The sequence below is a fragment of the Mauremys reevesii genome, linkage group 11 (genome assembly GCF_016161935.1).
Source record: "Mauremys reevesii isolate NIE-2019 linkage group 11, ASM1616193v1, whole genome shotgun sequence".
In the NCBI taxonomy this organism is placed as follows: Eukaryota; Metazoa; Chordata; order Testudines; family Geoemydidae; genus Mauremys; species Mauremys reevesii.
Genome location: NC_052633.1, coordinates 66,139,844 through 66,167,629, shown reverse-complemented (window position 1 = coordinate 66,167,629; position 27,786 = coordinate 66,139,844). Strand labels below are relative to the sequence as shown.

Below are 27,786 nucleotides of genomic sequence, written 5' to 3'. Positions count from 1 at the left end.
TTCGAAAACTGGACGCCTGGCAACCCTATTTGGGGGAAGGAGTGGGCAGGGAGGGGGCCTCAGGGGAAGGGGCTGGTTGGGGTCAGGAGTGGAGCATGGGCAGGGGCGGCTCCAGGCACCAGCACACCAAGCGTGTGCTTGGGGCGGCAAGCCACTGGGGGCGCCCTGCCGGTCGCCGCGAGGGCGGCAGGCAGGCTGCCTTCGGCGGCTTGCCTGCGGAGGGTCCGCTGGTCCTGCGGCTTCAGTGGACTCTCCGCAGGCATGCCGCCAAAGGCAGCCTGCCTGCTGTGCTTGGGGCGGCAAAATACCTAGAGCCGCCCCTGAACATGGGTGGGGCTTCTGGGGGAGGAGGCCGAGCAGAGGCAGGCCTCCAGGTGGGCCTGTGGCCCAGGCATGCCCAGCCTCCCCAAATGGAGGAGTCACGAGCCACCCATGGTCCAATCAATCCTAAAGAAACCACTGCTTGATGCTAGAGACCTTGTAAACTACTTCCTAGTGGCCAGTCTTCCTTTGGAAACAAGCGAATTAAGAAAACAGGAGAACTGCAACAGTCTTCAACATCACATGTTAAGCTGCTAGTGTACTGGATTCCTCTCAACTGGGCTTCAAGCCAGGCATGGTACTGGGACAGCACTTGTTGCACGGTGGATGAAGCCCTCCTGTTGTTCACAGGCCAGGGACAGTACTTCTATGCTCATCTTAATGGACCTTTTTGCAACATCTGATACTCAAATAATATTCCTTTCCCACCTCCAAGATTTCAGCATGAATGGAAACACTCTGAAATGTTGCAGGCCCTTCCTTCAGACCAGTGCCAGAGGAACCATGGAAGTCACTCCCACATGAGATAAATGACCATGGACCTCACCATTTCCATTACTGAATGCAGAACCCATTCATTTCTTCAGCTTAGCTTTCCTTCTACAAGTTTTTCACACATGCAAAATGAACAAAGTAAAGAAAAAGTCCTATAGACTACCCAGCTATTTCTCCTACCGTCTGGAAATGGAAGGGTGGGGGGGAAAGGGAGAGAGATTTCTATTTTTACGTACTTGGGAAGCGTTCGGATACTATGGTGATAGTGGGCCAGAAAGGTGGTTAGATAGATAAAGCCATCCTGAGGCAGTTTCCTAAATCCTTTTTTATGATCTACAAGTTCTAGCAAATGCCTGGGATTTGGGACCACTGGCTTCATGCCTGGACTCTGCCACTGCTTCACTGTGTCCTTGTCCAATTGCTTTAACTCTCTGAGTTAAATCCTGGCTCCAGTGAATTTATGTGCTTTTTACCATTGATTTCAATGGGGGCAGGATTTTACCTTTGTGCTTTAACTTCACCATCTATAAAATGGGGATAATATGACTTACTCACCTCTGCAATGTGCTTTAGATTAATACGGTGATATAAGTGCAAAGAATTATTATTATTTAGGAGGGACTGGATGGCTCAGAGGATTAGTGAGAGGCTATTAAGCATTTCACATACAGGATGCTGGTTTGAATCCAAGCTAGGCTGGGAGTGGCATTTTTTTTTTTGTGTGCATTCCTGCAACTTATTTTATATATATAAAAACTCTCCCGTGTTGGGATCTTGTATGCTAAACAGCAGACAGAGGCAGATTTCAATGTCTGAGTTACCACAAACCCTCCTAATGCTGGAATTATGTATAGGTCCCTAACTGTAGCAGAGTTTAATGGTTACACTATAAAGAACCGTGTTTGGAAGTGTTGGACTCTGTAGAATTGTTTTGCATAACATTACTACACAGGACTTATCTTTAAAATGTCAAAGAATTTTAAAAAAAACAAACAAAACCCCAGCTGCGAAGCCTGAAGCGATTTTAAAAATAGCTTCTGTCCTAATTGTAGGATCAGTTTTCTCTGGAATGGCTTTTATGTTCAAAATATCTTAAAATGCTAATTTCTTGGCAGGATCTATTCAAATATTTTCACTGTACCTCCGGTCTACTCTTCCTGTTTGTCCCCAGAAAGTGGGAAGCAAAGGAGAAGCACAGTAGCTGAAGTAAGGGGCCATGTTGAAGATTCCTGCTGAGTGGTGGCATGTGAAACAAGGATTGCAGACTGAATTATGCTTTCTAAAGATTAACTGAAAAAGGGCGAACAAGTTGACCTCTAGCTGCAGCTCTGGTGCTTTAGGGACGCTCATTGTGAGGGTTCAGAATAGACTTTGGCAACTCTTTGCTCAGAGGCAGTTACATGGGAACAACATCCAGATCATGCAAAGTTTTAACCCTAAAAAAACTCACTAACCATACTGGGCCAGATCGTCAGCGTCAAAGGAGCTACACTGATTTACGCAGCTAAGGATTGGGCCAAAAGTGTTTGTACATCTTTATTAGGGTTTGGCAAATTTGCAATGGAAAAGGGGACAAGAGAGGGGAGGTCATTGCTTTCTTCCTTAAAAACACACAGCATGTAGATAGGAGAGCACCAGATTTGCACAGAAATGAGTAACATTCCCTCTGGACCATTGTTTCTAAAGAATGACTGCTTCTGGGTGCAATCTGGTGCATGCCAATTGCTCTGCAAATTACCTCTACTCAATAAAATTCAAGGAATCCTTGGCTCATGAGGAGGGGGAGCTAACTTTAGGTTTTCTTCACACCCTCAAAAACTCTATATAAAGTAATCAAAACTAATCAAACTTTCAAAGAGGCTGCTAAGGAGGAAGAAAGAGCAATTGTTATTGCTCTATTTAAATGTTTGGGAAGGGCTCGGCTACTATGGGGATAGGGTGACATAAGCAGAGAAGAGAATCTGCAGGAGAAGCAAGAGGATGATTCCTCAGCTCTCTGTTGCAGGACTGTTATTATGGAGACAATGGCTTGACTTTAGGGGGGCTCCTCCAATTACTCCTGATCTTCCTGTTTACATCGGGGAAGGTGCATCAGGAAAGAGAGAGCATTGTAAAGAAGTACAGAGATTTTTGCAAGACGAGATGATGATAAGGTGTATCAAAGTAGACATCACTGACAGAATGTAGAGGGTGGTTGGGGGAGAAGGTGTTTCCATTTCCTCTAGTTAAAAAGCACTGCTTACCTTTAATTGGCTAAACCAATTTTTCTTCACTTCCTGGACCAGGATCTGATTTACATGGTTGTATCAGCAACCGGATTCTGCTCCCTTGTCTCTCAACTGAGCAGAGTTGCTGTTGCAGCTATACAGGCTGCTGTTTTCCATTTCAATGGCTGCAGCTCAGGAGTGGGTGACTCGATCCCTCTATTTATACTAATTTGTGGAACACCATTCCTATGGCCCTTTACAATAACATGTCAGCAAAACATTGCTAAGGTAATGAAAACAAACACAGCTACCACAAAGAACCGAGTTCTGTTTAGATTTAAAACAAGGAACAGTATCAGCTTAACCACTGTCCCTTGACATTCAGCATTCCACCCCCAAGGGACAAGGTAAGCAAATAATCCAGTTAGCATTTATGGAAGGAAAAGAAAGGGAGCTAACTAATAATCACTGATAGAACACAATGACCAGACTGGGTTATATGCCTGTGTGAATTAACTGGGACACAATGGAGTGGAAGAATGAAGGTAAGGGGCCTAAAGATTTTTAACATTTTTTGAATATGTGGGTGGTCAGTGCAAATGGAAAATTGGGGAAGACATGAATAACATTTGGCAGCGCTTAGAAACCTCAGAGAAAGGCATCTTAGAAACACCTAAGATAGATAGAATATCACACTTGACCAGTCTCTACTTAAAGGTGTCCCTGTAGAAGTCAAAGGGAGTTTTGCCATCAGCTTCAGGGGGGCAGGATGTCACTGTGCAAATGCTTTATGGCTTGTGCAAGGTGCTATATAAAATTAATACAAGACATGGCAAAGTACATTTAATTTGAAGAAAAATAGACTAAGTTTTAAGATCTTCTGGTGCACTCTATTACCAGCGTGCTCTGTTGTTGGGATTTCTCAGTTATGCTATGTGATGGGGTATCCACCCCACACAGGACTGGAAGGGGTTAAGGCAGGGGTCCCCAATGCATGGCGCCCATGGGGGCATCTAAATGCGCCCGTGCCCTGGCCGGCAGTCGAGCATCCACCAAAATGCCGCCAAAGAGGCGTCGCCGAAATGCCACAGAAATTCAGCGGCATTTCGACGGATGCTTGACTGCCATCACGGTCCTTCATCTGGTGCCCACCAGATGAAAAGGTTGGGGACTACTGGGTTAAGGTGATCAGCTAAGCCTATTAACTTCACAGGCTGCACCTGGAGGAAGAGCCATGGTGCAAGGAATTGATTGTAAGAAGGTTCAGCTGGGCAGGAATAGGCGGGGCCTATAAAGCCTGGAAGCTGGCAACAGAGAGGGGCTGCTGCTGGGAAGAGCAGTCACTCCCTGGAAAGAGGGAGGAAGGTTTGGCGCTGGTACTCCCAGGGAAGGGAGGACCACCAAGAACGATAGGAAGCAGTCTAGGGAAGGAGCAGTGAGGGGCTGGGAGAGTAAAGCACAGAACTGCTGGCCTGAGGGTCCCTGAACTGGAACCCAGAGTAGAGGGTGGGTGCACAATCCCCTACCAGCTGTTGAGGGAGTGGCACCTGAGGCGGTGAATAGGTCCTGGGAAAACTGCCTAGGGCTGCTGAAGGAAAGACTTTGATATACTCCCGGAAGGGGGAGATGCCGAGTGACCTAGCCTGAGGGCTGAGTCACAAAGACGACACTTCAGTTCCTGGGCTGAGAGAGGAGCGACAGACCTGAGAGAAAGATGGTGTGGCGGCGTGCAACCTCTAGAGCTAATCCCCAGAGTGACGAAGAGGAAACGCCAGACTACCGGTGAGTGGTGCACCCCATCACATGCTATCATAAAATCCAGTAGCACTGACACAGAAGCATCCAGCCCTCTCAGAGCCAGAGTTAAAGAGAAGGCAAATAGATTCAGCTGTCACTGCCTCAGATAATGTTTAGATTGGCAATAAACATATTTCCATACTCCACAAACAATCAAGTGTGCAGGACAGTGTGGGCTATTCATGTTGGGCCAGATTCTCAGCTGCTGTCAATTAGTGCATCTCCATGGACGACAATGGAGCTATGCTGATTTATACCAGCTGAAATTTCTTCAGCTATTATTTGTGGTGAGTGGTTGGTTACCTAAAGCATATGGTTTTATTTCTACTCCCTGAATGGTAACTGAAACTTTTACAAACCAGAGGAGCGTAATCAGGGTTTTCAAAATTCATCCAGCAATAATTCCAACATAGCTTTATTATGGAATAGAACAAAATGAGTGCACTGATCCTTGTGTGATCCCCAACAATTCTTGTAAACGGATTAGGAAATAAACTTCAACTTTTATGTAGTCTCTCTGTTATGCTTTCTTCAGTTTGCTATTTCATATCTGCATCAAGCCCACTAGAAATCTCCTATGGCACTGGCTTTGTTACAGAATTTTATGCTCTTAGCTCTATTTTCCAGTCTATCACGTTTATGGTATGGAAAGCCTTGCATTTTAGGTATGTCCTCGCTGCAGAGTTAACTTGGGTGCTGATCACCCAGGCTATCCTAGCTTGGGCACACCACACTGCAAAGTCACACTTGAGTTACTGTGTCCTCACACTAGTGCTGTATTCACCTGTGTGTCACTAGGACTTTTGAGGACATGCCCCATGGTTTTTTTGTGCTGCAGTAAGCTGAGCCACTCCCAGTGAATTGTGGGAGAAGCTGTCTGTCCTTCTGGGCACACAGAAGTCACAGACTATCGGCACTTGAATGATTAATCCTGCGTCCTCACTGCAAGGTCGGTTACCAGCAGAATATGGGCTTCCACACCCTCAGTCAAGCCACCTAGCATGGGTTGAAAGCATCACTTAAGGTGAGTGAGAGGTTTTTGTGTGCGGAGGGGAGGCAGGGTTAAGCAAGTAAAAGCCCAGGCTAACTCTGCAGTGAAGACATACCCCAATGAATCAGTGTTGTGACTCCTCTGTGCTCCTTTAAAATCTTAGTGTCATCCTAATGTATGGTGCACGGTGTGTTATGTAAGGTAGATAAAAATAACTCATGTGCAAGAGTGACTAGAACTGGAGTACAAACGTTTGAAAGTAACACTGAAGAAGTTCCTGTCTAAACTGTCCACTAGTCAATCTGGTCTAAAAAGGTAGCATATAGAGCAATCAGAGCAAATGCATTTGTACCTGATGTCACAGGCTCAAAGATCCATGGAAGTTAAATAAAATTTAATAAAGTCACAAAAATTAGCCAAATAAGGCAACACATCAAAGTATGGTACCTAGCATAGAATGATATTGGTCTAAAGTTATACAATTAAGTTTATGACCATAAAGGAAATGTGTTTCTAGGTCTGACTGTCACTATCAAAAGGGGGAAATAAAGCTACAGCACTTTCTATGTGACACAGAACGGCAGCAAAGTTGATGCTAGATCTGAAGGGCATAATTTTAAGAACAGACTAAAAGGCAAATCCTAGAGAATTTTTAAGAAGTGCTTTCCAGATTTTTAGGGGATTAACACAAGCATGGAGTATCTTGCTCAATAAAGGCAACGTCTAATGGTGTCTTAGCCCAAAAGAGGGGTCAAGAAAAGGAGGCTCTCGTTCCAAATTAAAATATTTGAAGCAGATGTCGGGAAGTGCATCCCCCCAATGTGGTGAGTCAAACATGGGGAATGGCCCTTCCCGGAGGGATTGTTCCCTCAAAAAGCCGGGGTCATTAGAAAAAAAGCCAATGAGATAGCAGGGGAGCACGGTAAACAAAGAGGCTTGGCCATGACATCCATAATCAGATACGTATTTTACCTTTCCCACTGCCATTGACCAAGCTTGATTTTTTTTCCAGCATCTAAAAAGAAAATTATGCCCCTACTCTCTCCTTCTCTCTGCCCCCTTTTTTTCTTTCAAAGGCACCTCATTTCCTGTCGCAGCTTTAAATGGGTCTTTTGACCTATCACATGGACCCAGCTACTTTATTATTCACAAAATAGTACTTTACATTTCTACAGCACTTTGATTCAGGGATCGCAAAGCACATTACCACCATTTATGAACCCCTGTAACATCTGTTTTATAAACGGGTAAGGAGTTGCACCAAAAGATTAAGTGACTTTTCAAGGTCACACAGGCAGTGAGGTGCAAGACCAGGAATAGAACTCCATCCCCATGCTCTAATCATTGAGCTAGACTCCATCCAGACCTTTCCATAAGATCAGGAACCAGCCAGGGGAGGACTGGTTACACTGAAAGGCCATGGCTGGCCGTTGGAAATAACAGGCATGTTGTCCAGGACAGCACCATGTAAGCCAATGGGATGAGTGAATGCAAAGCTTCCTAGGGTGGTGAGAGGTTTTAGGAAAGGAAGATGTAAATGGGAGGAGTCTTGTTTTGTTCAGGGGATGGAGAAGGGAGGGAGGCCTGGTTGCAGTTTGGGGGATGGAAGTGGGAGTGGGATGAAAATAACTACATCAAAGTGCTCCAAAGGCTGGGGAAACAACAAATCTCCCCACCTCAAAAAATGGCTACCAGGTATTTCTTTTGTGGTGAACGTACCTGAGCTGGATTTCATACTGTCCAGCCTGACGGCGCTGCACATTCCTCATGATCAGCGTGAAGATGTCCTCGTTTTGCAGGATCTCGCACCCTGCTCCTGGCATTATTTCCTGCCCATCTTTAAACCAGTGAACTGTGGGGAAAGGGTCTCCAGCGATGGCACAGGAAATAAGGACATTCTGTCCAGGAGCCGCTGTCACTGATCGTGGTTTGCTAATGAACCAGGGTTGAATACCGTCCTGAGGTTCTGTAGCACACAAATGAAGGAGCAATATGGGATTAAAAAAAATAAGCAAGAGAAATGGCCACACCTAAGTGTGAGCATCCAACTGACTACACTACATACAAAGTAACCACAGGATCACAAGGGAATTCTGAACACTTTAGGGTATAATCTTCTAACCTGATAACACAGCTGGCCTTTAGCCTTGCAAGAAACTCTTAGTAATACTAATATTAAGCAATGATAGATCACATTATTGGCCAGATTTAGGCCCATGTTACAAAGTTGCCCTAAATGGAGAACTGAGGATTTCTCTCTAGTGTAGGGGGACATGCTGGGAGCAGGTGTGGTGTCAGTGAAATGTGATTCATGGGGCTGTTACAAACTAGTTTAACAGATCTGCCATGAGGCTGAACCCTGAAGGCTGAATCCTGGGTCGGGCAGAGGGGAAAAGGCAGACAAAGCCACCTCTTCATTGCAAACCTAGGTGTGCCAGTCACTGGTCTGCTGTATTCAAGGATTAAGCCCTATAGCCTCCAAATCATTTAGAAACATTAATTTATCAGATAACTCCTGGGAAATAGATTTCCCATTTTAGGGAAACTGGGACAGAGGAATTCAGGACAAAGTTTGGAACTCCTCTCTGATTTTGGGTGTCCAAATTGAGACATCTTGGGCCCAATTTTCAAAAGTACCAAGCACCCATAATTCTAAATAACATGAATTGGAGCTATAGATGCTCAGTGCATCTGAAAGACAAGCCCAACCACATCAACTTGGGCCTCCAACATCAGAGAGGAAAACTGAATGAAGATTTGATTTATTGAGGGCCCCAGTGAAAGAACCAAGACTGGAGTGCTTGAAGACTTATGGCTGCTTCTCATATACTTAAGTGACTTGACCATGCTACATCCCTGTATTTTTCTTTAAAAAGAGATGGTGTTGAGTACACCTAAAACCCCAGGCACTTAGCTTAGGGCAGAGCCCCCTGCCTGTATCTCATACCACATTAAGGATGGGATTTACATCACACAAAAGTTGCCTTCACAGACTTCATTTATGGGGTTGTTTTCAAATTGCAGATTCCACATATTCCTCACACATTATTCTTATAGTGCTAATAATAAAGAAGCCAGCATGCCTGGCTCCTGGGCAGGTTTTCCAAATGCCCAGTGCTTTAATTAGAAAGAAAAATAGCATTAACTGGTTTACAGTAAGTCCATAGCTAAGTAAGCCTTGATAATCAGAATCTGAAGTGGTATTTAGCAGAATTCTTGCACTGTCCTTAGCAATAGTGTGCAGGGATGAGGTTTTTAAATAATGTGAAGTCCCATAGAAAAAATGGAGAAGTTGCTTTTGCTCAACATCTCTCTTAACCCAGACACACAGATCTGAGTGCTCGCAGTATCCACTACAACATACCTTACATACACTATCTACTTTAAATAGACCCTCATCCAGCAGACTGGAATGCTGTCCTTTGTACTCTTCCTAAACTTGGAAGGTTCAGAGAGCTTCCAGCTTCATACCTTGTACAGTCAAAGTTGCTTGGGTCTGAGTTTCTCCTAAGTCATTCCATGCTTCGCAGGTATATTTGCCCGTGTCCTCAGGGAATACCTCCTGGATGTACAGGCTGTATTCATTGCCTTTCTTTTCAAAGTGAAAGTCTTCTGTCTCTTGGATTTCTTTCCCATTGTGCAGCCAGATAATTTCAGGAGGTGGGTTAGCTGCGCAACACCAAAAAAACAAAAGGATCAACACAACTGAGAAGAGACGCACCCTCATCAGCTTCGTAGGATCTCAGAAAAGACCCATTTCAGCCATGGCATAACCAGGCACAAATTGTACTGATTACCTATTGTGTGCTGTGCCTTTTTGTGCTAGGACTTGGATCACAACTCATGAAACACTCTGAAAGACATTTGGTATAAACATAACTCAGCTTGTTGCATTATCTCCCCTGCCACAGCTCCTTTTTTAATTTGCTATCATGTATGGGATCAGCATGGAAGCACAACCCTCTTGTAAAGTTGAATCTGTATCTGCCTCACCCAGATTCAAGCCAGAATAATCTATTAGGGTCACAATAGGAGTGATCAAAGATTGTGATTTCAGGTAAGGAAGAACTGGCAGAAGAAACAGTTACTTATTGTAACTTTGGTTCTTTGAGATGTGATGCAGATGTGTATTCCACTTAGGTGTGTGCACGCCCAGCACACCGGAGCCAGAGAATTGTGCCTAGCAGTATCTTTAGGGGGCAGTGCTTGTGCAGCGTGCCCATAGCCTCTCCCCTGGCTATATGAGGCAGTGCTGCCTTGACCCCCACATCAGTTGCTTCGTGCTCAACGTCCAAAGACTAGGCTCCAATGCAGAGGAGACAGAGTGGGTCATGGAATACACATCCACATCATATCTCTAAGAACCACAGTTACAGTAAGTAACCGTTTCCTCTTCTTCAAGTAGATGCAGCCGCGTATCCCACTTGGGTGACTCACAAGCAGTACCCACCCCAAGAGACTGGGCTCAGATTCTATCTAAACGTTTGTATCCACTCTGGATGACACAGTAATGGCATAAAGGTTCGTAAATGTATGTATGGACAGCCAAGTGGCAGCCCTGCAAACGTCCAGTACTGAAACATCACTGAGGAAAGCTACTGACGTAGTTTGCACTCTCATAAAATGAGCTCTCACCTGCTGAGGAGGTATAGTTGAAGCTAATTTGTATGCAGTCTTGTTACAGGATCTTATCCACCTAGACATCGTTTGTGAAGAGACCACTTGCCCCTTCATATGATCTGCATATGACACAGATGTGGCGAAGCACAAAATGGTTTAGTCCTGCCCAGGTAGGTTAGACATCATCTAATGTTTGGAGATGATGCTCTCCAGGGATGAATGTGGCTTTGGAAATAACACAAGTAAATACACTCCCTGGCTCAAATGAAACTGAGGTGTGACAGTAAAGTAACTTTTTCTTTGGAGAGTAGGTCGGGATGGGGAGGAAGGGATACGGGAGGCTGAATCACCAGTGTAAGAAGGCTGGAGAAACAACACTGCCTCAGCCATGCCAGAGCAATGAGGTTGAGTTTGGCCCAATCAGCTTTCAGCTGGAGGATGACCTGTGGAATGATTGGGATTGGGGAAAAGCATACAAGAGAACCGATTGCTAGCTGAGATGGAAGGCATCAGTCAGGGAGCCTAGACTGAGGCCCCCTCAAGAGCAGAACAGACGACACTTCCTGTTTTCCCTTGTAGCAAACAGGTTGATCACTGGAATGCCCCATGCTCCAAGGATGTCCCACAGGATGCTTGTCTTCAGGGACCACTCGTGACTCAGGGAAAAAGTCCTTCTGAGATGGTCTGCGAGATGATTCTGGACACCAGGCAAGTGATCAGCTATCGAGTGTTACTCTCCTCAGTGCAGAACTGTCATAACCTGATTGCCTTTTAGCAGAGCACCCTGGAGTGTGCTCCCCCTTGCCTGTTGACATAATACATCGCGGTGGCATTGGTACGTAGGTGAATCATTGAGTCCCTCATACAGTCCAGAAAGGTGTGACATGCATTGTAGATGGCCTGATGCTCCAGCACATTGATATGAAGCGAGGTCTCCTGCTCTGACCACAGACCCTGAACTTTCACTGACCCCAGATGTGCTCCCGTCCACCTGGAAGGTGTTGGTGACCACAGACCTGGTTGGTAAGAGCCAGACAAAAGGAATACTCTGACATACATTTTCCATAAGTGCCCACCACTGCAAGACGACCAGGACAGCAGAGGGAGATGGACCAATCTGTCCAAGGGATGAAGAGTCAAATAGTAAACTGTTCTGAGACACATTTGAGGGAGGCAAAGACCCAACCTTGCAAACTGAACCACCACCTGTGGTGTGTGTGGGTGTGGGCCCAAGAGCCTCCACACATCGAAAACGTGAGCTGAGACTGCAGACTGAGAGGGCAAAGGTGGTGGTGAATTTGAAAAAAAATCATCAAAAAAAAAAATGCTATCAAACTCTTAGAGTCTATTAGCTTGAATGAGATTTGATTTTTGGAGTGAGAGCCAAAGTTGACCAGTGTTTATTATCCAGAAATGGGAAGATATGGATTCCCTTCTTTCTGAGGTACACCATCACCATGATTGTACACTTGGTAAATACCCAGGGGACAGGGGCGGAACAGATGAGAGGCTGAAAGGAAGCATCATGAACTGAAAATGGCACTCTGCCACGACAAACCAGAGGAATTTTCTGTGGCTCAGAAAATCACCACATGAAAATAGGCATCCTGAAAGTCCAGAGCAGCAAACCAGTCATTCTGAAACAATGTGGGGGAGGATAGTGGATAGGATGGCCATTCAGAACCTCAAGTATCTGATATATTTGTTGAGATTGCAAAAGACGAGAATAGGTCTTACCCCCCCCTTTTAGATTTGGGAACCAGAAAGAACTGACCCCAGTGTTCTGGAGGAACTTTCTCCACTGCTCTCAGAGCAGACCTGCTCGAGGCATAGTATCTCGTGAGAACAGTCCCTGAGGAGGGACAGAGAGGGAGGATGGGGTGGAAAGAAACTGGATGGCATAGCCCAATCTGACAGTGCTTAGGACCCAGCTGTCAGTGGTAATTAAGCCCCAAGCATTGTGATAGCTAGCCAGCCTGTCCCGAACAGAAGCGATGACTGGACTATTGCTCTGTACAAAAGAGTCAAAATGGGAGCTCGGGGTGGGGTGGGAGGAGAGAGAAACATCAGAGAGCAGGGGCGTGTTGACTGGACAAATCCCGGACCTGAATGCTTTCTCTTCTGAGACCTATGCCCCTTTCTGAAGTAGCTCTATTGTCTTGGGGAAGGGACAGGCTGCTCAAAGGTGTTTTGCAGACAGTATTGCTGCTGCTATTGACCACCGGTGGCAAATCCTTCATAGTCCGTTGCATGTCAGAACAATGCGCACGTTCTCCAGCAAGGACACCCTTCTCATGGTCCCTGCTGAGGCCATCACTCTGGTCGACGTGTCTGTGACATCCCATGTGGACTGCAATGTCTTGGCCACCTAGCAGCCTTTGGCGACGAACCCCTGAAACTTCTCCCTGGAGGCTTCAGACAACTGATCTGCAAACTTAGACATAGCTGTCCAATTCACAAAATCGTATCTGGACAACAGTGCCTGCTGGTTCGCAATCCACATTTGCAGGGAAGAGTCGGTTTAGATCTTTCTACTCCTTGTCCTTAGATGTGGACTTAAATCTGCCCTGCTGTGTTCTATCATTCATGGCAGCTACAACCAGGGAAATTTGGGGCCAGATGGGACTAAATGCCCTAAAATCCCTGCACCAGTACAAAATAGCATCTCTCCAAGCTCTTTGCAGAGGGAGTACCAAAGCAGATGTGCTCCAAAGAATCTTTGCAGGATCTAAGAGCACACAGTTAATAGAGAGAACCACTCTCCCAGGGGCAGACGGCTGCAGGATATCCAACAACTAATGGGTATTTTTCTTCAGGAACTCCTGAATGCCCAGGGAAGCGGCCATGTGCTGCAAAATGTCCTGGTTGGCCTTCAAGTCCTCTGGCACTAAAGGAGAGGAAGAGCCAGGCACTGTCAAATTGTCTGGGGACTAAAAAAAAAGAGGCCATTAACTGCACCAGGCTGGATCCCGTTTCTGGACTGATGAACCTGGACAAGACAACTCCGGAGGCTCTGCAAGGGAAAGGCTGAATTGGTGCCTGGACCTGCAGCAGATCAATGGTCTCTGCCACAGATCTGCCCGGTGATCTTACCTTAGGGTAAGCTGAGGGAGTGCGACCTCTTCAACTGAAAAAAAAAACAGGAGTACTTGTGGCACCTTAAAGACTAACAAATTTATTTATTTAGTCTTTAAGGTGCCACAAGTACTCCTGTTTTTTTTGCGGATACAGACTAACACGGCTGCTATTCTGAAACCTCTTCAACTGAGTGTCCCCCGGGTTCCATGGATCCAACTGTGGGAAAGAATAGGGCATTGATGGCCAGCAGGTGCTGGATCAGGAGTCCCCATCCTGACCACAAGATGAGTGCCAATCCTGGTGCCCATGGTGCTCCATGAACAGCCCTCGATGTATGCCAGGTGATGGAGAGTGGGAGGAGGAAGAACCCAACCTGAACGCCAAGGAGTCTCGGATTCCCAGGAATAAAGATGGAGCCAGCCCTGAGGGTGCAAGTAACTGGTTTGACTCATCCGCCGTCACCCAGAACAAGGGAGGGACTGGCCCCAATGGTGGAAATGATACCAACAGCACTGAGCACACATCTGAAGCCAGGAGTAGTAACAATGTCACTGACAGTGATGAAGTGGAGGATGGCAAGTGTTGCCACAGTAACATTGGTGGGGGTTGAGGGGGGTTGAGGCGGTGCTGCCTCATATAGCCAGGGGAGGGGTAATGAGCATCAGGCATGAGCACTGCCTCCAATGGGTACTGCGAGGCAAAATTCTCTGCCTCCAGTGTGCCAGATCCTAAGTGGAATACACAGCTGCATCTACTTGAAGCAGCAGATGAACACCAAAAGAAACAGATGCTAGCTTAAAGCAGAGGTCCCCAGTGAGAGCACAAAGTACAATGACAACGTTTGCCCAAAAGGCTGTCTCCCAGTCACCTACACTAATTATTGTAACAGGCAAAATTATTGCCAGTAGAAGGTTTTCCATGAGATGTTGGTTGCTCGATAGGGAAGATCTTAGCCAAAAGGTGTTAGGGATGGGGTTTGTTTGTTTTTAATAGTTCAATTCTGGGTCAAGTAGGCGATACCCTTACTCATGCTGAGTAGTACTTTACCCCTTGCACAGTGGCGGATTAAGAAATTTGCTGCCCCTAGGCCCTCAAAAAATTGCCGCCCCCCCTCACCCCGCGCCAGATCACCTCTGCTCCCCCGCGGCAAGCCTGAGAGGGAGGGGGGAGAAGGGGAGTTGTGGCGCACTCGGGGGATGGCGGCGGTGGAGTGATGGTGAGCTGGGGCAAGGAGCGGTTCCCTGCCCCCACAAAGAGTTACTCCCTGCGCCCGCTGGCCCCAGGTCACCTCCGCTATCCCCCGAGCGCGCTGATAGTCGCTTCTCCCTCCCTCCCTCCCAGGACTTTTGTGCGGCAAGCCTGGGAGGGAGGGGGGAGAAGGGGAGTTGTGCCACTCGGGGGATGGCAGCAGTGGAGGTGAGCTGGGGCAGGGAGTAGTTCCCAGCCCCACCCCCAGGCCCCAGCTCACCTCTGCTCCGCCTCCTCCAAGTGCCACTACCCTCTTTTCCCTCCCTCCAGCGCTTTCGCGCAGCAAGCCTGGGAGGGAGGTGGAAGGAGGGAAGCGCGGCACGCCTGGGGGAGGAGGCGGCGGGCCGGGGATTTGGGGAAGGGGTGGAATTGGGGACCGGGCACGAGCAAATTTGCCACTCCTGCAAATTTGCCACCCTAGGCCTAGGTGATAATACACTGCTGCCCTCACACAATCCCATACGGAATAAATAGGAGTACTCAATAGTAAGGTACTACTTTGTGAGTAAGGGAATCAATCTGACACTTGATGATTTCATCTTCAAAGAGCCATGGATGTCAATGGAGATGTCTGCAATAGGAGGTAATGTTGAGTATTTTTTAGTACATCTCTTTGGAGATAAAAAAATAAATAAAGGTGTGAGCTATAAAATTACATTTTAGATCCTCTGATCAAAGTTAGCTGCCAAAGATTTGTGTTACCAAAGTTCATGCTACAGCTGATCTCTCTTCTACAGCACTAATCTTGCACCAGCTGACAGCAGTTCAATCTTGTCTGGTTCACAGCACAGGCTATTATGAGCCCTTCAAGACTTAATTTCAGTTCAACAAGGAGTTGATATTATTCTGCTTGTTATTACAATAAAGAGATCCTTCTACAGATCTGAACACTAACAATAGACAGTGTTCATCCACCTTCAGGTTCAGTCTAGATGACCCTGATTTTTGCTTTGTTAAAATTGGCTCCTTGAAGCATTATATTTAATTACAAAGTCTCTCTCACTACAACATAAAAGGCAAACACTGCACATTTTAATTATCTGGTAGGTCTACCATCCAAGGTTTTTCTTTTAAATAATGCTGATACTTGGTTACTTACCTGATACTTCCACGGTCATTATTACTTGGCTTCCATCCATTACCTTGAGGTCAGTCAGGCCTTTAAGGAAGACTGGTGCAAAGGTCTTGTTAGTCTGGACAGACTGTGTGCTTTCCACTTTCTTGCTGCTTTTCTTTTCTGTGGAATCAATGGAAAAACAGATCTCTTACTGGGAACTCTCACTATGCATGTTAGCTGTTCTTCGACTCAGGGTGATTTCAGTTGGGCGGTCTCAGTCCAGTTCTTAGACAGGTATACACATCACCAAAACCCACCACCAACATGGCTGTGTCTCCTGCTGGCAGCCCCAGAAGAGAGGCCAAAGACTGAGTGAAGTATTGCCCTCCCCCAATCCTTCCAGCTCAGGGTTCAGGTATATTGGCAGGATAGCATGGAGAAGTTTGAACTAATTTTCTTTAATACACCTCTCCTTATGCAGAGACTCTCTCTCTATAGCTGACAATCCAGTTCCTTTCATGAATGCTAAATTCATAGTGGAATATGGAAACCCACCTCACCCCTGTCCTGTATTACACTCAGCAAAATGTGCAATGATGGGAAAGATTTCTTCCTGCCCCCTGAGGCAATTGGCTTATGCCCTGAAGGATGAGCTCTGTTTATCTTTACTTTAGGGTATATAACGAAACTACAGCTCCTTTCGTTAAAAATTATCCAGGATTGCTGGAGACTCCTACTACGGTCTGTCTGGAGGGATTCATATGGTGTGAAATCAGCTTATTTGGCTAGATCCTGACAGATGCATCAGATAAGGGTAGGTACTTCTGCTCAAAAGCTCAGAGGAAGGGCATTTATGGAGCCAACGTAGTGGTGGTGGCCAAATATAGCAAGTCATCAACTATCTGTCAGTCACTTGGGAACACTTGCTGTTTGATTTATCTTGTGAGCTCGCTGAGGGTAGAGATTGTTTTGTCTTGTACAATGACAAGCATACACTCATGGCCCTCCATAAACAAGAACAGCTTCTTTTGTGTCTGTTCCCGTCCAAGAGATTTTGCCCTAATTCTCCCTAGAGTGTTTTTGTCTAGGGGGCCTTTTCTAATGAGGTTTTGTCCCAGAGGCTTATGGTACAGGAAGATTTTCCCATAGGGATGGATAGAAAGAGATCGAAGCTTGTTCGGTAAGAAATGTGGGAACTCAGACCTACTGCGGTTGAATTTAATGGGCTTAGCTTTTGAAATGCCTAGTTTTCTACCATGCTTCATGTATCTAGCACCTATTTGCAGTGTGAGTGGCATTGTGTAGGTAAAATGGTCATGATTTTGGTTCAGGCCCAACTCCAGTAACAAGCTACTAAGGTTTGTTAGCTCCCCTTGTATTTCATTTTTAACTCATGGAGAATGTTAGAGAAAGGAAGTGCTGGAAAAGGACTGCTGCATTGTGCAATCCAAGCTAGCTTCCTCTGCTACATTTCTAATGCCTGGCAAAGCACCACATAGAAAGGAATAAAGATCGGGGATGGGGGACAGCCATTAAAAGGGGGAGAAGGAGACAAAAAGAATGAGGGGAGGAAGGGAGAAATAGGACAGGAAATAGGAGAGAGTAGAGACCAAAAATGACACTGAGAAATAATGCTTCTAGAATGCCCTTTATCCCGGCACCTCATAGCACTTTAGAAATACAGAGAGAAGGAAGAAGGCACGCAAAGAGGAGGAACGGGGCAGGCAAACTAAAAAAAGAAGGAACAGGAAGAACACAAAGGGTGGAAACAGCATTGTTACTAACAGTACTCCACTAAGACTGACCAGGACATTTACTAGACCGTTTGAGTCCCTTGTTCTGTATAATCTAAACAGGTGAATTTCTGTTCTGTTATCAAGAGACGAGACTACACAGCATGCGCAGAATATGTTAAACTGGTTTAGTCACTGCAGAAGGAATATGTCAAAAACAAAACTCAAAAAACAATGTGTCAACAGCATTAACTCCTCCGAATGTGCACCACAAAAATGCATATTTTACGCACGGGAATGAAACCAGCAGTTTATACAAAGCTGTATCAAAGTTAAAGGACATCTGCAGTGGTGGTGAAGAGCAAACCACTACAAATAATTACATCTTAAATATAACAAAGAGTGATTACAAGTTTAGGCTCCAGTTTCGCAAGTTGTTCCAAGCAGATAAACCCCGCCACACACATGCAGTGTTGACGACTTCACTGGGTCTGTGTGTGGAAGGACGGCTCTACCCATGTATAGCAACTTGCAGAATCAAGGTCTAAATAAGCAATCTGCCATCATGACTGGCCAATGCTGACCTATAGTACCTGACACTTTGAGGTGAAGTGCAGAGAGTTAAGCACCGCTTAAGTCTCAGAAACAAGGCTTAGGTTGAATTTAAGCAGTGCTTAGGCTTGTACCAATCTCTACACATAGCTGAATTTCACCTTTACAGAAAGCATAAAGATATTTAAACAATGTATGTTTAGCTCAATAAAAAAAGAGCTGGAAGGGAAAGGGTAAAAGGATGTAAACACTAGCGAGGGAAAAGAATTAAGGTGGGACAAGGCAGAAATGGGATGAAATTATGGACACGAAAATTAGGCTGAATATCAGCAGGGGAAAAAAATTCCTAAAGCTGAGCAGGGTCTCTTCAGGAGCAGAAAGAAAGGCACTGTGTATATCCTAACCTCTAGGGAGACATTCCTATCCTTATAAACATGTTCTGTATCAATACACAGATGTTTGTCTTAAACTTCTCCTTAAGAATGTAGTATTAAGCCTTTCAGATTTACTTTAAATGGTCCACTACTTAATTTCCCATTATATTTTATGACCCAGTAGTGGGAATGACGCTGTTTTCTGATGCTACACTTGTTAGAGTGCACATATGGAAGAGAAGGCAGCTCTGAAGCAATGGATAGGAGCATTTATGAGACTCTGACAGTGCTCTAATAGCTCCTAATTGCACCTGCTCTGAGTGAGAATTCCAAGGGAAATGAAAAGTGCAATCAAAGAATCATAGAAATGTGGGACTGGAAGAGCCCTCGACAGGCCATCTAGTCCAATCCCTTGCACTGAAGCAAGACTAAGTATTGTCTAGACCCTTGCAGGTGTTTGCCTGTTCTTAAGAACCTCCAGTGACCGAGATTCTACAACCTCCCTAGGTAATTTGTTCCAGTGCTTAACTAGCTTTACATTTAGGATTTTTTTCCTAATGGCTGACTTAAATCTCCCTTGCTGCAATTTACACTCATTACTTTTTGTCCTGTCTTCAGTGGATAAGGAGAACAATTTATCACCCTCCTCTTTATGACAACTTTTTAATGTACTGAAGACTTATCATGCCCCTCCCCCTCCCCCTACAATTCTCTTCTTCAGACTGAACAAACCTAATTTTTTCAATCATGGCTAAGATAACGAGTGTTACTGTTCAAATTATGACACCTAGTAGTAGTATGACCATAGTGCCTACGGGCTCTAGTCATAACCAGGATCCAACTGTACTAGGTGTTGTACAAACACAGAACAAAAACCAGCCCTTGCCCCAGGGCTTACAATCTAATCAGAGTGCAATAAATGAACGGTTGAAGAGATTGACTACAAAGAAACCAGAACATCTTTTTTTCAAACACGCATGGCACTAACAAAACAGATTTAAACCCTTCCCACCACACACACTCCAAAGATGTGTCTTATAGGGAACAATCTGATTTTAAGCTATTCATGTTCAAACACAGCATGCTGCATGCACTGGTATTTTAAAGCAGATTATCATAATTGCCATTTATTTCTAAACTTGAAAATGGCTTATATTACAGAGACTTAAATTCTGGATTTTAACCACCATCTGTTTAAAATGAAACCATGACCACTTATTCTATGTAATGTCCCCTCCTCTAAAAAGGACACAAGACACTGGATTTTAATTATGTTTAGGACAATTGAATGGATATGCTGACAAAGGTGTGACTTCTGCTGGACACTAGACTCTGACAATATGGGTGTTCTCTTGTAGTCTCGCCGACTCTTAGTCTAAAGCCACACTTTCTCAGTCTGGGATCCAACTTTGCCATGTGATGTGCTAGAGTGGAATGCTTTACTCATGCAGCATGCTTGCGCTGGAGTATTAAATTGCAGGATCTAGGCCTTAATCATTACCCAGCTCTCCCTTTGTAAATCACATATTGCAGTACAAGGTTGGTGAGGTAATATCTTGTATCGGACCAGCTCTTCTTCAGGTCTCAGTGTAAGCTCAAAAGCTTGTCTCTCTCACCAACAGAAGTTGGTCAAATATAAGATATTACCTCACTCACCTTGTCTCGCTAATATCCTGGGAACAACATGGCTACAACACTGGAAACAATAATGCATTACAGTAACTTAAAAGCTATTGCAGCCTGCATTATAATACTTCCTGACTTAGAACTGGTTAGCAAGGCTGCACAAGTATTTTCCTACCTTACTTTGGAAGAAAACCTATTTTCTTCAGTTTCACACACATTATTTCACCTTGCATAGATTATGCTTAAAAAAATGTCTTGTGTTTTTATGAAAAAAGATAAAACATTAACAGGCCCTCTATAATTCCAGGTTGAATAAATAACTCATGCCCATTTATGACAAAAGTAGACAGACACTATATGTTTCCACCATGTATTGAAAATATTTAGCTAAGTATTTTGACTGATTTTTTTTCTGTTGGAAAAAGAGTGACAGCTTACAATGGGTCCTTGGAGTAACCTCAGGAACCCACAAATGCAGACCACACCCACTCAAAATCACCACCAGTCACCAACTAACCACACACATGGCACTGGGAATTGAACTAGTGACTTTCCAGACACTTGTATAAGGGGAGGGTGGGGGCGGGGATGGGACAAGAGAAACACAACACTCAAGAACAAAGGGTTGACAGCACACCCTATACAACAAGAGGCAGGTCTTGGAGTGGCTTGGGATTTCTTTCTCACACACCTCTGCCCCCAAGCCCTTTCTCACATATTAACCCCAGAGTTCAGATGCTTCTTTGAACTGCTTCCTTTTCGGAAATCAGTTTGGAAATCTTATGAGAGCAATGTCTCACTAAACTTCTGGCAGGAACAACTTCTCCTATGACATTTTTGAGGCATTTCTGGTGCCAGAGATAGAAAGGCAGTCAAATGGGAAGAGAGTTCATTGAAAAATCTGGGACCTCAACACAGGTTGGTTTGAGGTTTTGGATGAAGGCCCTTATTTATCCTCATCTCTGCCTGCACTCCTGGCCTTGATGCACCAAATGTGAAATGCAGTAACCTCAACCTCAGCTGGTGTTAAGCACTACAACAAACTACATCCTTTTGACTTCTCTGCTCCATTTTTAACGATCACTGTTCTGTTGCTTTATCAGCCTTAGATTTAGTTTGAGAGTAAAAAGCCAGAAGCTATCACATGAGAAAATTGTCATGATGACAAAAATAACCTGTTGAACTGTGGGATGTTTATTTTTTTAAAAGAATTTCAGCATAGTTGCTGCACTCAGCTCTACTGAATTATGTCTTTACAATCCATCCCAAGTGCTAGCAATCAAGATGGTTAAACAGATGGTTAAATGGTCTGATGAAGCATTAAGGCAAAATTTCATAAATCTGTTTTTAAAAAAATGTAATAGTCTAACAGCTGGGATATATTACTGTAATTTATAAAAATAGGCACCAGTTTAACAACAGCTGTTTGCTTCATACAGGAGGCCAAATAATGCAGGACAGTATAGTCTATGCTATCCCTTGAATTAAGCCTGGGATTTTCAATGGGATTATCAATGGGATTTTGGTGGTGAACTCCTTTAGGCTCCACTGAAATTCCCAGTAAAGTACTGATCTTCCTCCTATGCACACAGCTTACTAATTCTTGCTGATGTCTTAAAACCAGTTTTGATCTGAAGCTCATTGAACTCAATAGAAAGACTCCCTATGATTTCAGTGGGCTTTGGATCAACCCTTTATGAACTGTTGTAATCATCACAGAACTCCTGCATTTCTCTCTTCTTTCTGATTTTAGAACTTAAGATCCTTGGGAAACAGAGTAATAGGATGCAGAGCCCAGAGGGAAAACAAATAGATGCCATAATTATCAGTCCAAAGAGCACAGTCCTTGGCCTGGAAGACCAGAAATAGAAAGGGCGGCATTTAAAGGCTACATTATACACCCACATGTATCTTATACCAAGCAGGAGTAATATAGGATTTTCCCACAGTGTTTCCTCTCCCATAATGATTTACTTTTGATTAGAAAAAGCCACTTAAATGGGCATCCAATTCTTTGTTTATTAAAAGAACAGTCAGCAAGTGCATTAAATCCAGAGAGATAAGAGACAAAGTTCAAATGCTTCTGACTTCCTACTAGAGAGACAGGGTCCTAGCATTTTTGGAAAAGAACAGGAAAGAGATGCATGGCCTTTGATGCACTGGTATACAATTTCTATTCTGTCCTCATTTGCTTGTGGGCATAAATAATCAACACTATGTAATTCACCTCTCTATAGCTGCTGTGCCAATTCTTCACTGTCTATAAAAACACCTACTCTGATGAATAATACTTTGAAATTCTATCACCTCTTTTGCTATCAGATTGCAAGAGTACTTTATATTAATTGAACCACCACATCTCTGTACATTGTAAATTATTATTGCTAGACTTAAAAATCTAGACCAAAACACACTTGGACTTTGGGAAAGTCTAGATCTGTATCAGAACTCTATGGTTTGAGTGCATCTTTAATAAGTAGATCCATATTACAGAAGGGTAAATTGAGGCGCACACATTTATTGCTTATTATTATTAAACATTTGCAAATATAGTGCCATTGTTAACCATAGTACTTGCAAGAGAAAATTTATGACAAATTCATGCTGCACTATAAGGTGAGTAAACCTACTACATGCCAGTTGTGTAACTTATTTATTTTATATATATATATATATTCAGACACTTAATTTGTCTGAAAGATTTATTTGTTGCATGGTTATCTTCTAATATGGAAAATATAGATGAGAAAGAAGAATAAAAAACATCACTAATCAGACCGTGGCCTTATGATTCCTAAGTCTGGCACTAAAGTTACATTGAGGCACATGGGAGGCTCTGGATCCAATCCTTTTCAAAGCTTGAATGTGTTCAGAGATGGCACCTTGGTTCCACCTTGTCTCTAGCTAAAGAGGTAACTGCTAAATGTTATCTCCTAACAAAACAATGTTTGGCTTCATTCACAGCAATCCTTAGAAACTGTACATTGCAATAGCTCGCAGTATTTGTAGCATTAAGGTTTGGTATATTGATTTCTGCCTCAGTCCCCATTGTTCCTGCCTTGGAAAGCCATCTTCTAGCATATCAAGCCTTAAAGCATGGCTCTACTCTAAAATGGGACTATATATAAATGACTTGTATGTGGCTCTTCTTTCATGTTATAATTAGTTAGTATAATTTGGCTGGTTTCAGGGCCAAAAAAAGGTTTTTTCCTTTTTTACTCTTGTGAGGCCTGCAGAGCCAACACAGCTAATAGGGAGTTCAGCTAGGGATGCTAGGGGCAATCACAAGTGAATTTTGAGCACAAATTTGAGTAGTTAGACTTGTGCCCATGTTCCATTTTGGTGGGCAGAAACTGTGCCTATCAGAAAGGGAGGCAGAGTCTTGGTCCCTTGAAAATACAGCCTGAAATTCCAGAATTTTAAGGTAAGCTACCATCTCCCCTCACCCAGTTAGTAGGATTTGTAAGCCACACAGAGTTGAGAAAAATGGGTAAAATCCTATTTGGGAGTTTTGCCACTGATATCAATGGGGCCAGAAAATTTTAGTGGGTCTAATCAATCATCATGCTTCAGAGGACAAACTGATCACTAAATGAGGTCAGGAAGAAATTCCCTCTTTGATATACTTTTGCCTAATTAGCATAAAGCCCTCCACTGCAACTTTCTTAAGTAGCTGCCATTGGCCACTGTAGGGAACAGAGTGCCAATTAAATGGGCTACTGGTCTGTTTGGCTATGGCAATTTTAATATGCTTAGTGTTCAGTGGTGACAAACATTCCTTCAGTTCTCAATACTCTAAGTGGATATAAAAGCACACCCATAGGGCCACTTCCTTGTGAGGAGCAGAGAGCTATCAACGCCCCCTGAAATCACTGCAACTGCAGGACGCTCAGTTTGTCACAGGATCAGGCCAGTTACAGTCAGGGATATGCAAAGAATGAAGCGTTTGCTGCCTTTACTCAGAATGCTGCAAACCTACTGTTTAGTCTTATAAAAGACTTAATTATACCAGAGGAATCTGTTTGCCAGAGTCATATGGTAAAGCAGCCAAATAATGCCTAGCCTGACCCTTGCGTAGGGACTCTCTGAGCCGCGTTTACCATTTATGGTGTTTAAATATTGTTTTGGCTCAAAGGCTAATAAATCAACTGAGCTGAAGAGAAGACTTAACTCCAGAAATCACTCCTTGTGAGCAAACTCAGACAACGAAGCTGCAGTTTCCACTAACGTCTCTCCGACACAGAGATTCACACACACATGTACAGTTAAAGTTCTGTGGCAGCCTCCCCAGCTATCAGCTGGAAAATTGCACACTTAGAAAGGAGTTCCACCTTCCTGTGTATTTCCAGTGTAAATAAGACCAGCTGTTGGCAAGTCACAGATTAACAGAGCTGTCAACTCAATAAAAAAAGTGGGCTGATTTCATAGAAAATTGCTATGGGTTGACATTCATCTAATTTCTCCCTCATTCTTCCTAAAAGTGTTTTTCTGTCTTAGACCTAAATTCATGTCGTCAACACATTCTCTGCAAGTTTTGCACAACTTGCAAATTCGGTTAAAACCACCACAAGAAATAATCAAATCTCTATGTGCTTAGGGCACTTAAGGCCAATTTTGCTTTTAAAGAAGCCTCGGCTTGTCTCCGATGTTGCATGTTCATGCAATTGTAGTTAAAGATCTAGTGACATGACAGTTTCCTTTAGACACCCAACCCCCATCACTTATGCCTGCAGTTAATGGAGTGCCAGATTTAAATATCAGCTCTTTGGAGAAGACTTTTTGCTCTGTTACCACCTATGACACCTCAGTATAAGATACAGAATTTACACAGGTGTAACTGATGGCAGAATCTGGCTATTTTAAAAGTGTTTAGTCTTGATGTGTGGAGATTTAGGCACACTTCTCCCATTAGTGACAGTGGGAGCTATACGTATGGACAGAACAGAATGGACCTGCTAGCTGAGATGACATTTTAATTTTACTACAATCTGTGATATTTACTGTCACCGAATATCAAGACAAGAATAACTTTTAAGAAAACTTAAAATAGAGCATTTGGAGTTAAACAAAGACTAATAACCCTCATGTTTCAGGATATCAGTTGGGCTCAGGAAAAAAATTCTCCAGGTGTAAGTATAGAAGTTTTACTTTTTAATCCACAACGTCCAGGTTAGCCACCACCAGAGATGTGACACCAGACTAGTTGGATAGTTGGCTTATTTGGGATTTATGTTCTGTAAAGAGAACGGAGAATTATTGTGACCTTGCTTACAGTCAATTGGTTCTTAATTTGAAAACTGAATAGGACTAAGAACAAACCAAGATCCAGGGTTATCCATGCAAAGAGTGGGTAACATGCCACTCAGTCTATGATCTTCAATGCAACCGCAAGTTAGAGGAATGCCTGGTTAGCTTGAAGCTACATGGAAATACTTCCCATGAAATACAACCGTACAAGCTTTCTAAGCTTCATTCCCTAGCTCTGCCACTTTCACCCACTATTGACCTACAGTAAGTCACTTAACCTCTCTCTGCCTTACATTCCTCCAACTGTAAAATGGATAAATACTGCCCTCAGAGAAGTATTAAGCTTAATGTTTGTAAAACAATAAGATCCTCAAAGAATGGTAATAAATAGACGTTAAAATAATTAAATTACTGAATGCGTGGAAAAAATATACTTGCGCAATTGGACAGCAGTAGCCAGTGCATGTCTTATAAATATTTTTGGAGATGCTGTAGTGTTTCTTCCACTCTATGGGCAAAATTTGTCCATGGTGTGGAGGGCAGCATAAGATGCTTAGCACTACTTAAGCGAAGCATAGGGGCTGTGCTGATTTGGTGTTTTGCTACCTGAATAATTGCAAATGGTTGGCTCCCTTAAGTGTTTACTGCACTCAGCTCTGAGGCTGGCTACGGGAGGGCTGCAGATCCATGCTTACACCAATCCAGTGGCCTCAGAACTTTGCACAAGTGTGGTAGAAAGGGGTTGTGTCCATTACTCCTGCCCAACCTCAATGCACACCACGTGCACAGAGTCCAAACACTCAGTTTTTGGGTGGGTGGGGTGAATTTCATCCTGAAGCAACTTAGTTAAGGATACAGGTTTCTACTAATAATAGGTTTGTGCCTTTGTTTTCAAAGGAATATCAAAATGAACTAGTACAATCCTGTTTTTCGATTTCAATTCACAAAGTGCCCCTTGATTCAATCTCTGATCAGATTTGGTATGGAGATACCTAGCGCATATATAGTGCTGTTCACCCACAGATCTCAAAGCACTTTACAAAAGGTTGTCATTGTCATTATCCTAATTTTGCAGATGGGGAAACTGAGGCACAGATAGGTGATGTGACTTGCCCAAACTGAGGGGGAAACTGGCTGTGTGACAGGTCTGCAGGGTTAAATGGAGTCACACAATTTTCAGTCATGTACTAGTACCAACTTTTCTATACATAAAAATATCATAAGTTTCACTCAGATATCTTGCAGTGCTGCAGGGCTAAAAATGGGGGTTGCATTTGACTACTGGAAAATGAGAAATTCATAGCACCTCAGTGAAACCAGGAACTCGCTTCCAGCCCTGGAAATTCCTGAAATAACAGACTTTAAATCATTACATTTGTATGTATAGAAAAGCTCTTTGAGCTCAATTTTAAAGAATTGATTAGCTCCCTTTGAGATCTGTGCAGCTGGTCTCATGGTAATTCAGATACCTAGCATGACAAGTGGAGGGACACAAAAATTAGCCATAGGGGAGGATGGGGGATACAAACCTTTCTTATACACTCATAAAATATAGCGTTTCTGTAATACTTGTGGCATATATAGAATGATAGTGTGGTACAGAAGGCTGAGATGACCTGCCTAACACACCGTTGGCGGTGTCACCATGAGTAACTTTGATCATTCCCAACTTCTACTGATGAAGACCTTGGTTCAACAAGCTACTGAATCACATGCATAAGGGCTTTCCTGATTAAGAATTGACTGAAGCACATGCTTAGGTGCTTTGCTGAATGGGACCAAAGACTTTACACCACAATATTGTGTGGTCCCTTACCTATACATTCTTGCTGAGCAGGGCGGAGAGCTCTGCCTATCATCTTTGGCCTGATCTCACCCCACTCCAATGGAACATGCTGTTCTAGGTCTTGACTGGATAGCGGAGACCATCTCTAGGGCCCAAACAGTTGGTGCGTTGTTGTTTTAGGAATTCAATTAGCAGTTTTCCAAAGCTCCTAAAACATTTGAAGATAGCAGCATTGTGGATGTGAACGTTCAGAGAATTAGTCAGTCAGAAATGCAGCATTTCAGCTCTGAGCCTCAAAAGTGAACTTTTGGATTGTGTTAAGATTTCTTTACTGGCTGTCCATGGCTGAAGGATGCCTTCAAAGCGCCTCCCATTAGTGGTCTCCGCTCCATATTTACCCCCACAATCTGTCTGATGCATGCATCACTTTCAGAGCCTTTTCCCTTTAGCTAGTTGACTCAAAGACAGAAGTCTTGGTCAAGAGAAGCATCTTCACGTGCCCCTCCATTTCCTCAGTTTCCCTAAATTCAAATCTCCCATTGACCTCCTCTGTCTGTAAACTTGATGCAATCATTGACCCTGAACTTTCCTTTCCTCTCACCCAGGCAACTTTGCTCATACCCACCACTGGTCTAGTGCCATTTCTGCAGATAG

At 43.9% G+C, this 27,786-nt stretch overlaps 1 protein-coding gene across 8 annotated transcripts in view; it reads right to left on the bottom strand.

Annotated features, from left to right (window-relative positions):
• Positions 1-27,786, bottom strand: part of MYLK (myosin light chain kinase) — a 326,396-nt gene that overhangs the window by 93,086 nt on the left and 205,524 nt on the right. For 7 of the 8 annotated variants that reach the window (XM_039495244.1, XM_039495239.1, XM_039495241.1 and 4 more), the window contains 3 exons: positions 15,857-15,994; positions 9,283-9,480; positions 7,531-7,777 (listed from right to left, as the gene is read on the bottom strand). In XM_039495244.1, coding sequence (XP_039351178.1) covers positions 7,531-7,777; positions 9,283-9,480; positions 15,857-15,994 — 583 coding nt within the window. Of the gene's footprint in view, positions 1-3,059; positions 3,206-7,530; positions 7,778-9,282; positions 9,481-15,856; positions 15,995-27,786 lie in introns of those variants that run through there. The other variant, XM_039495246.1, reaches the window with a different exon arrangement.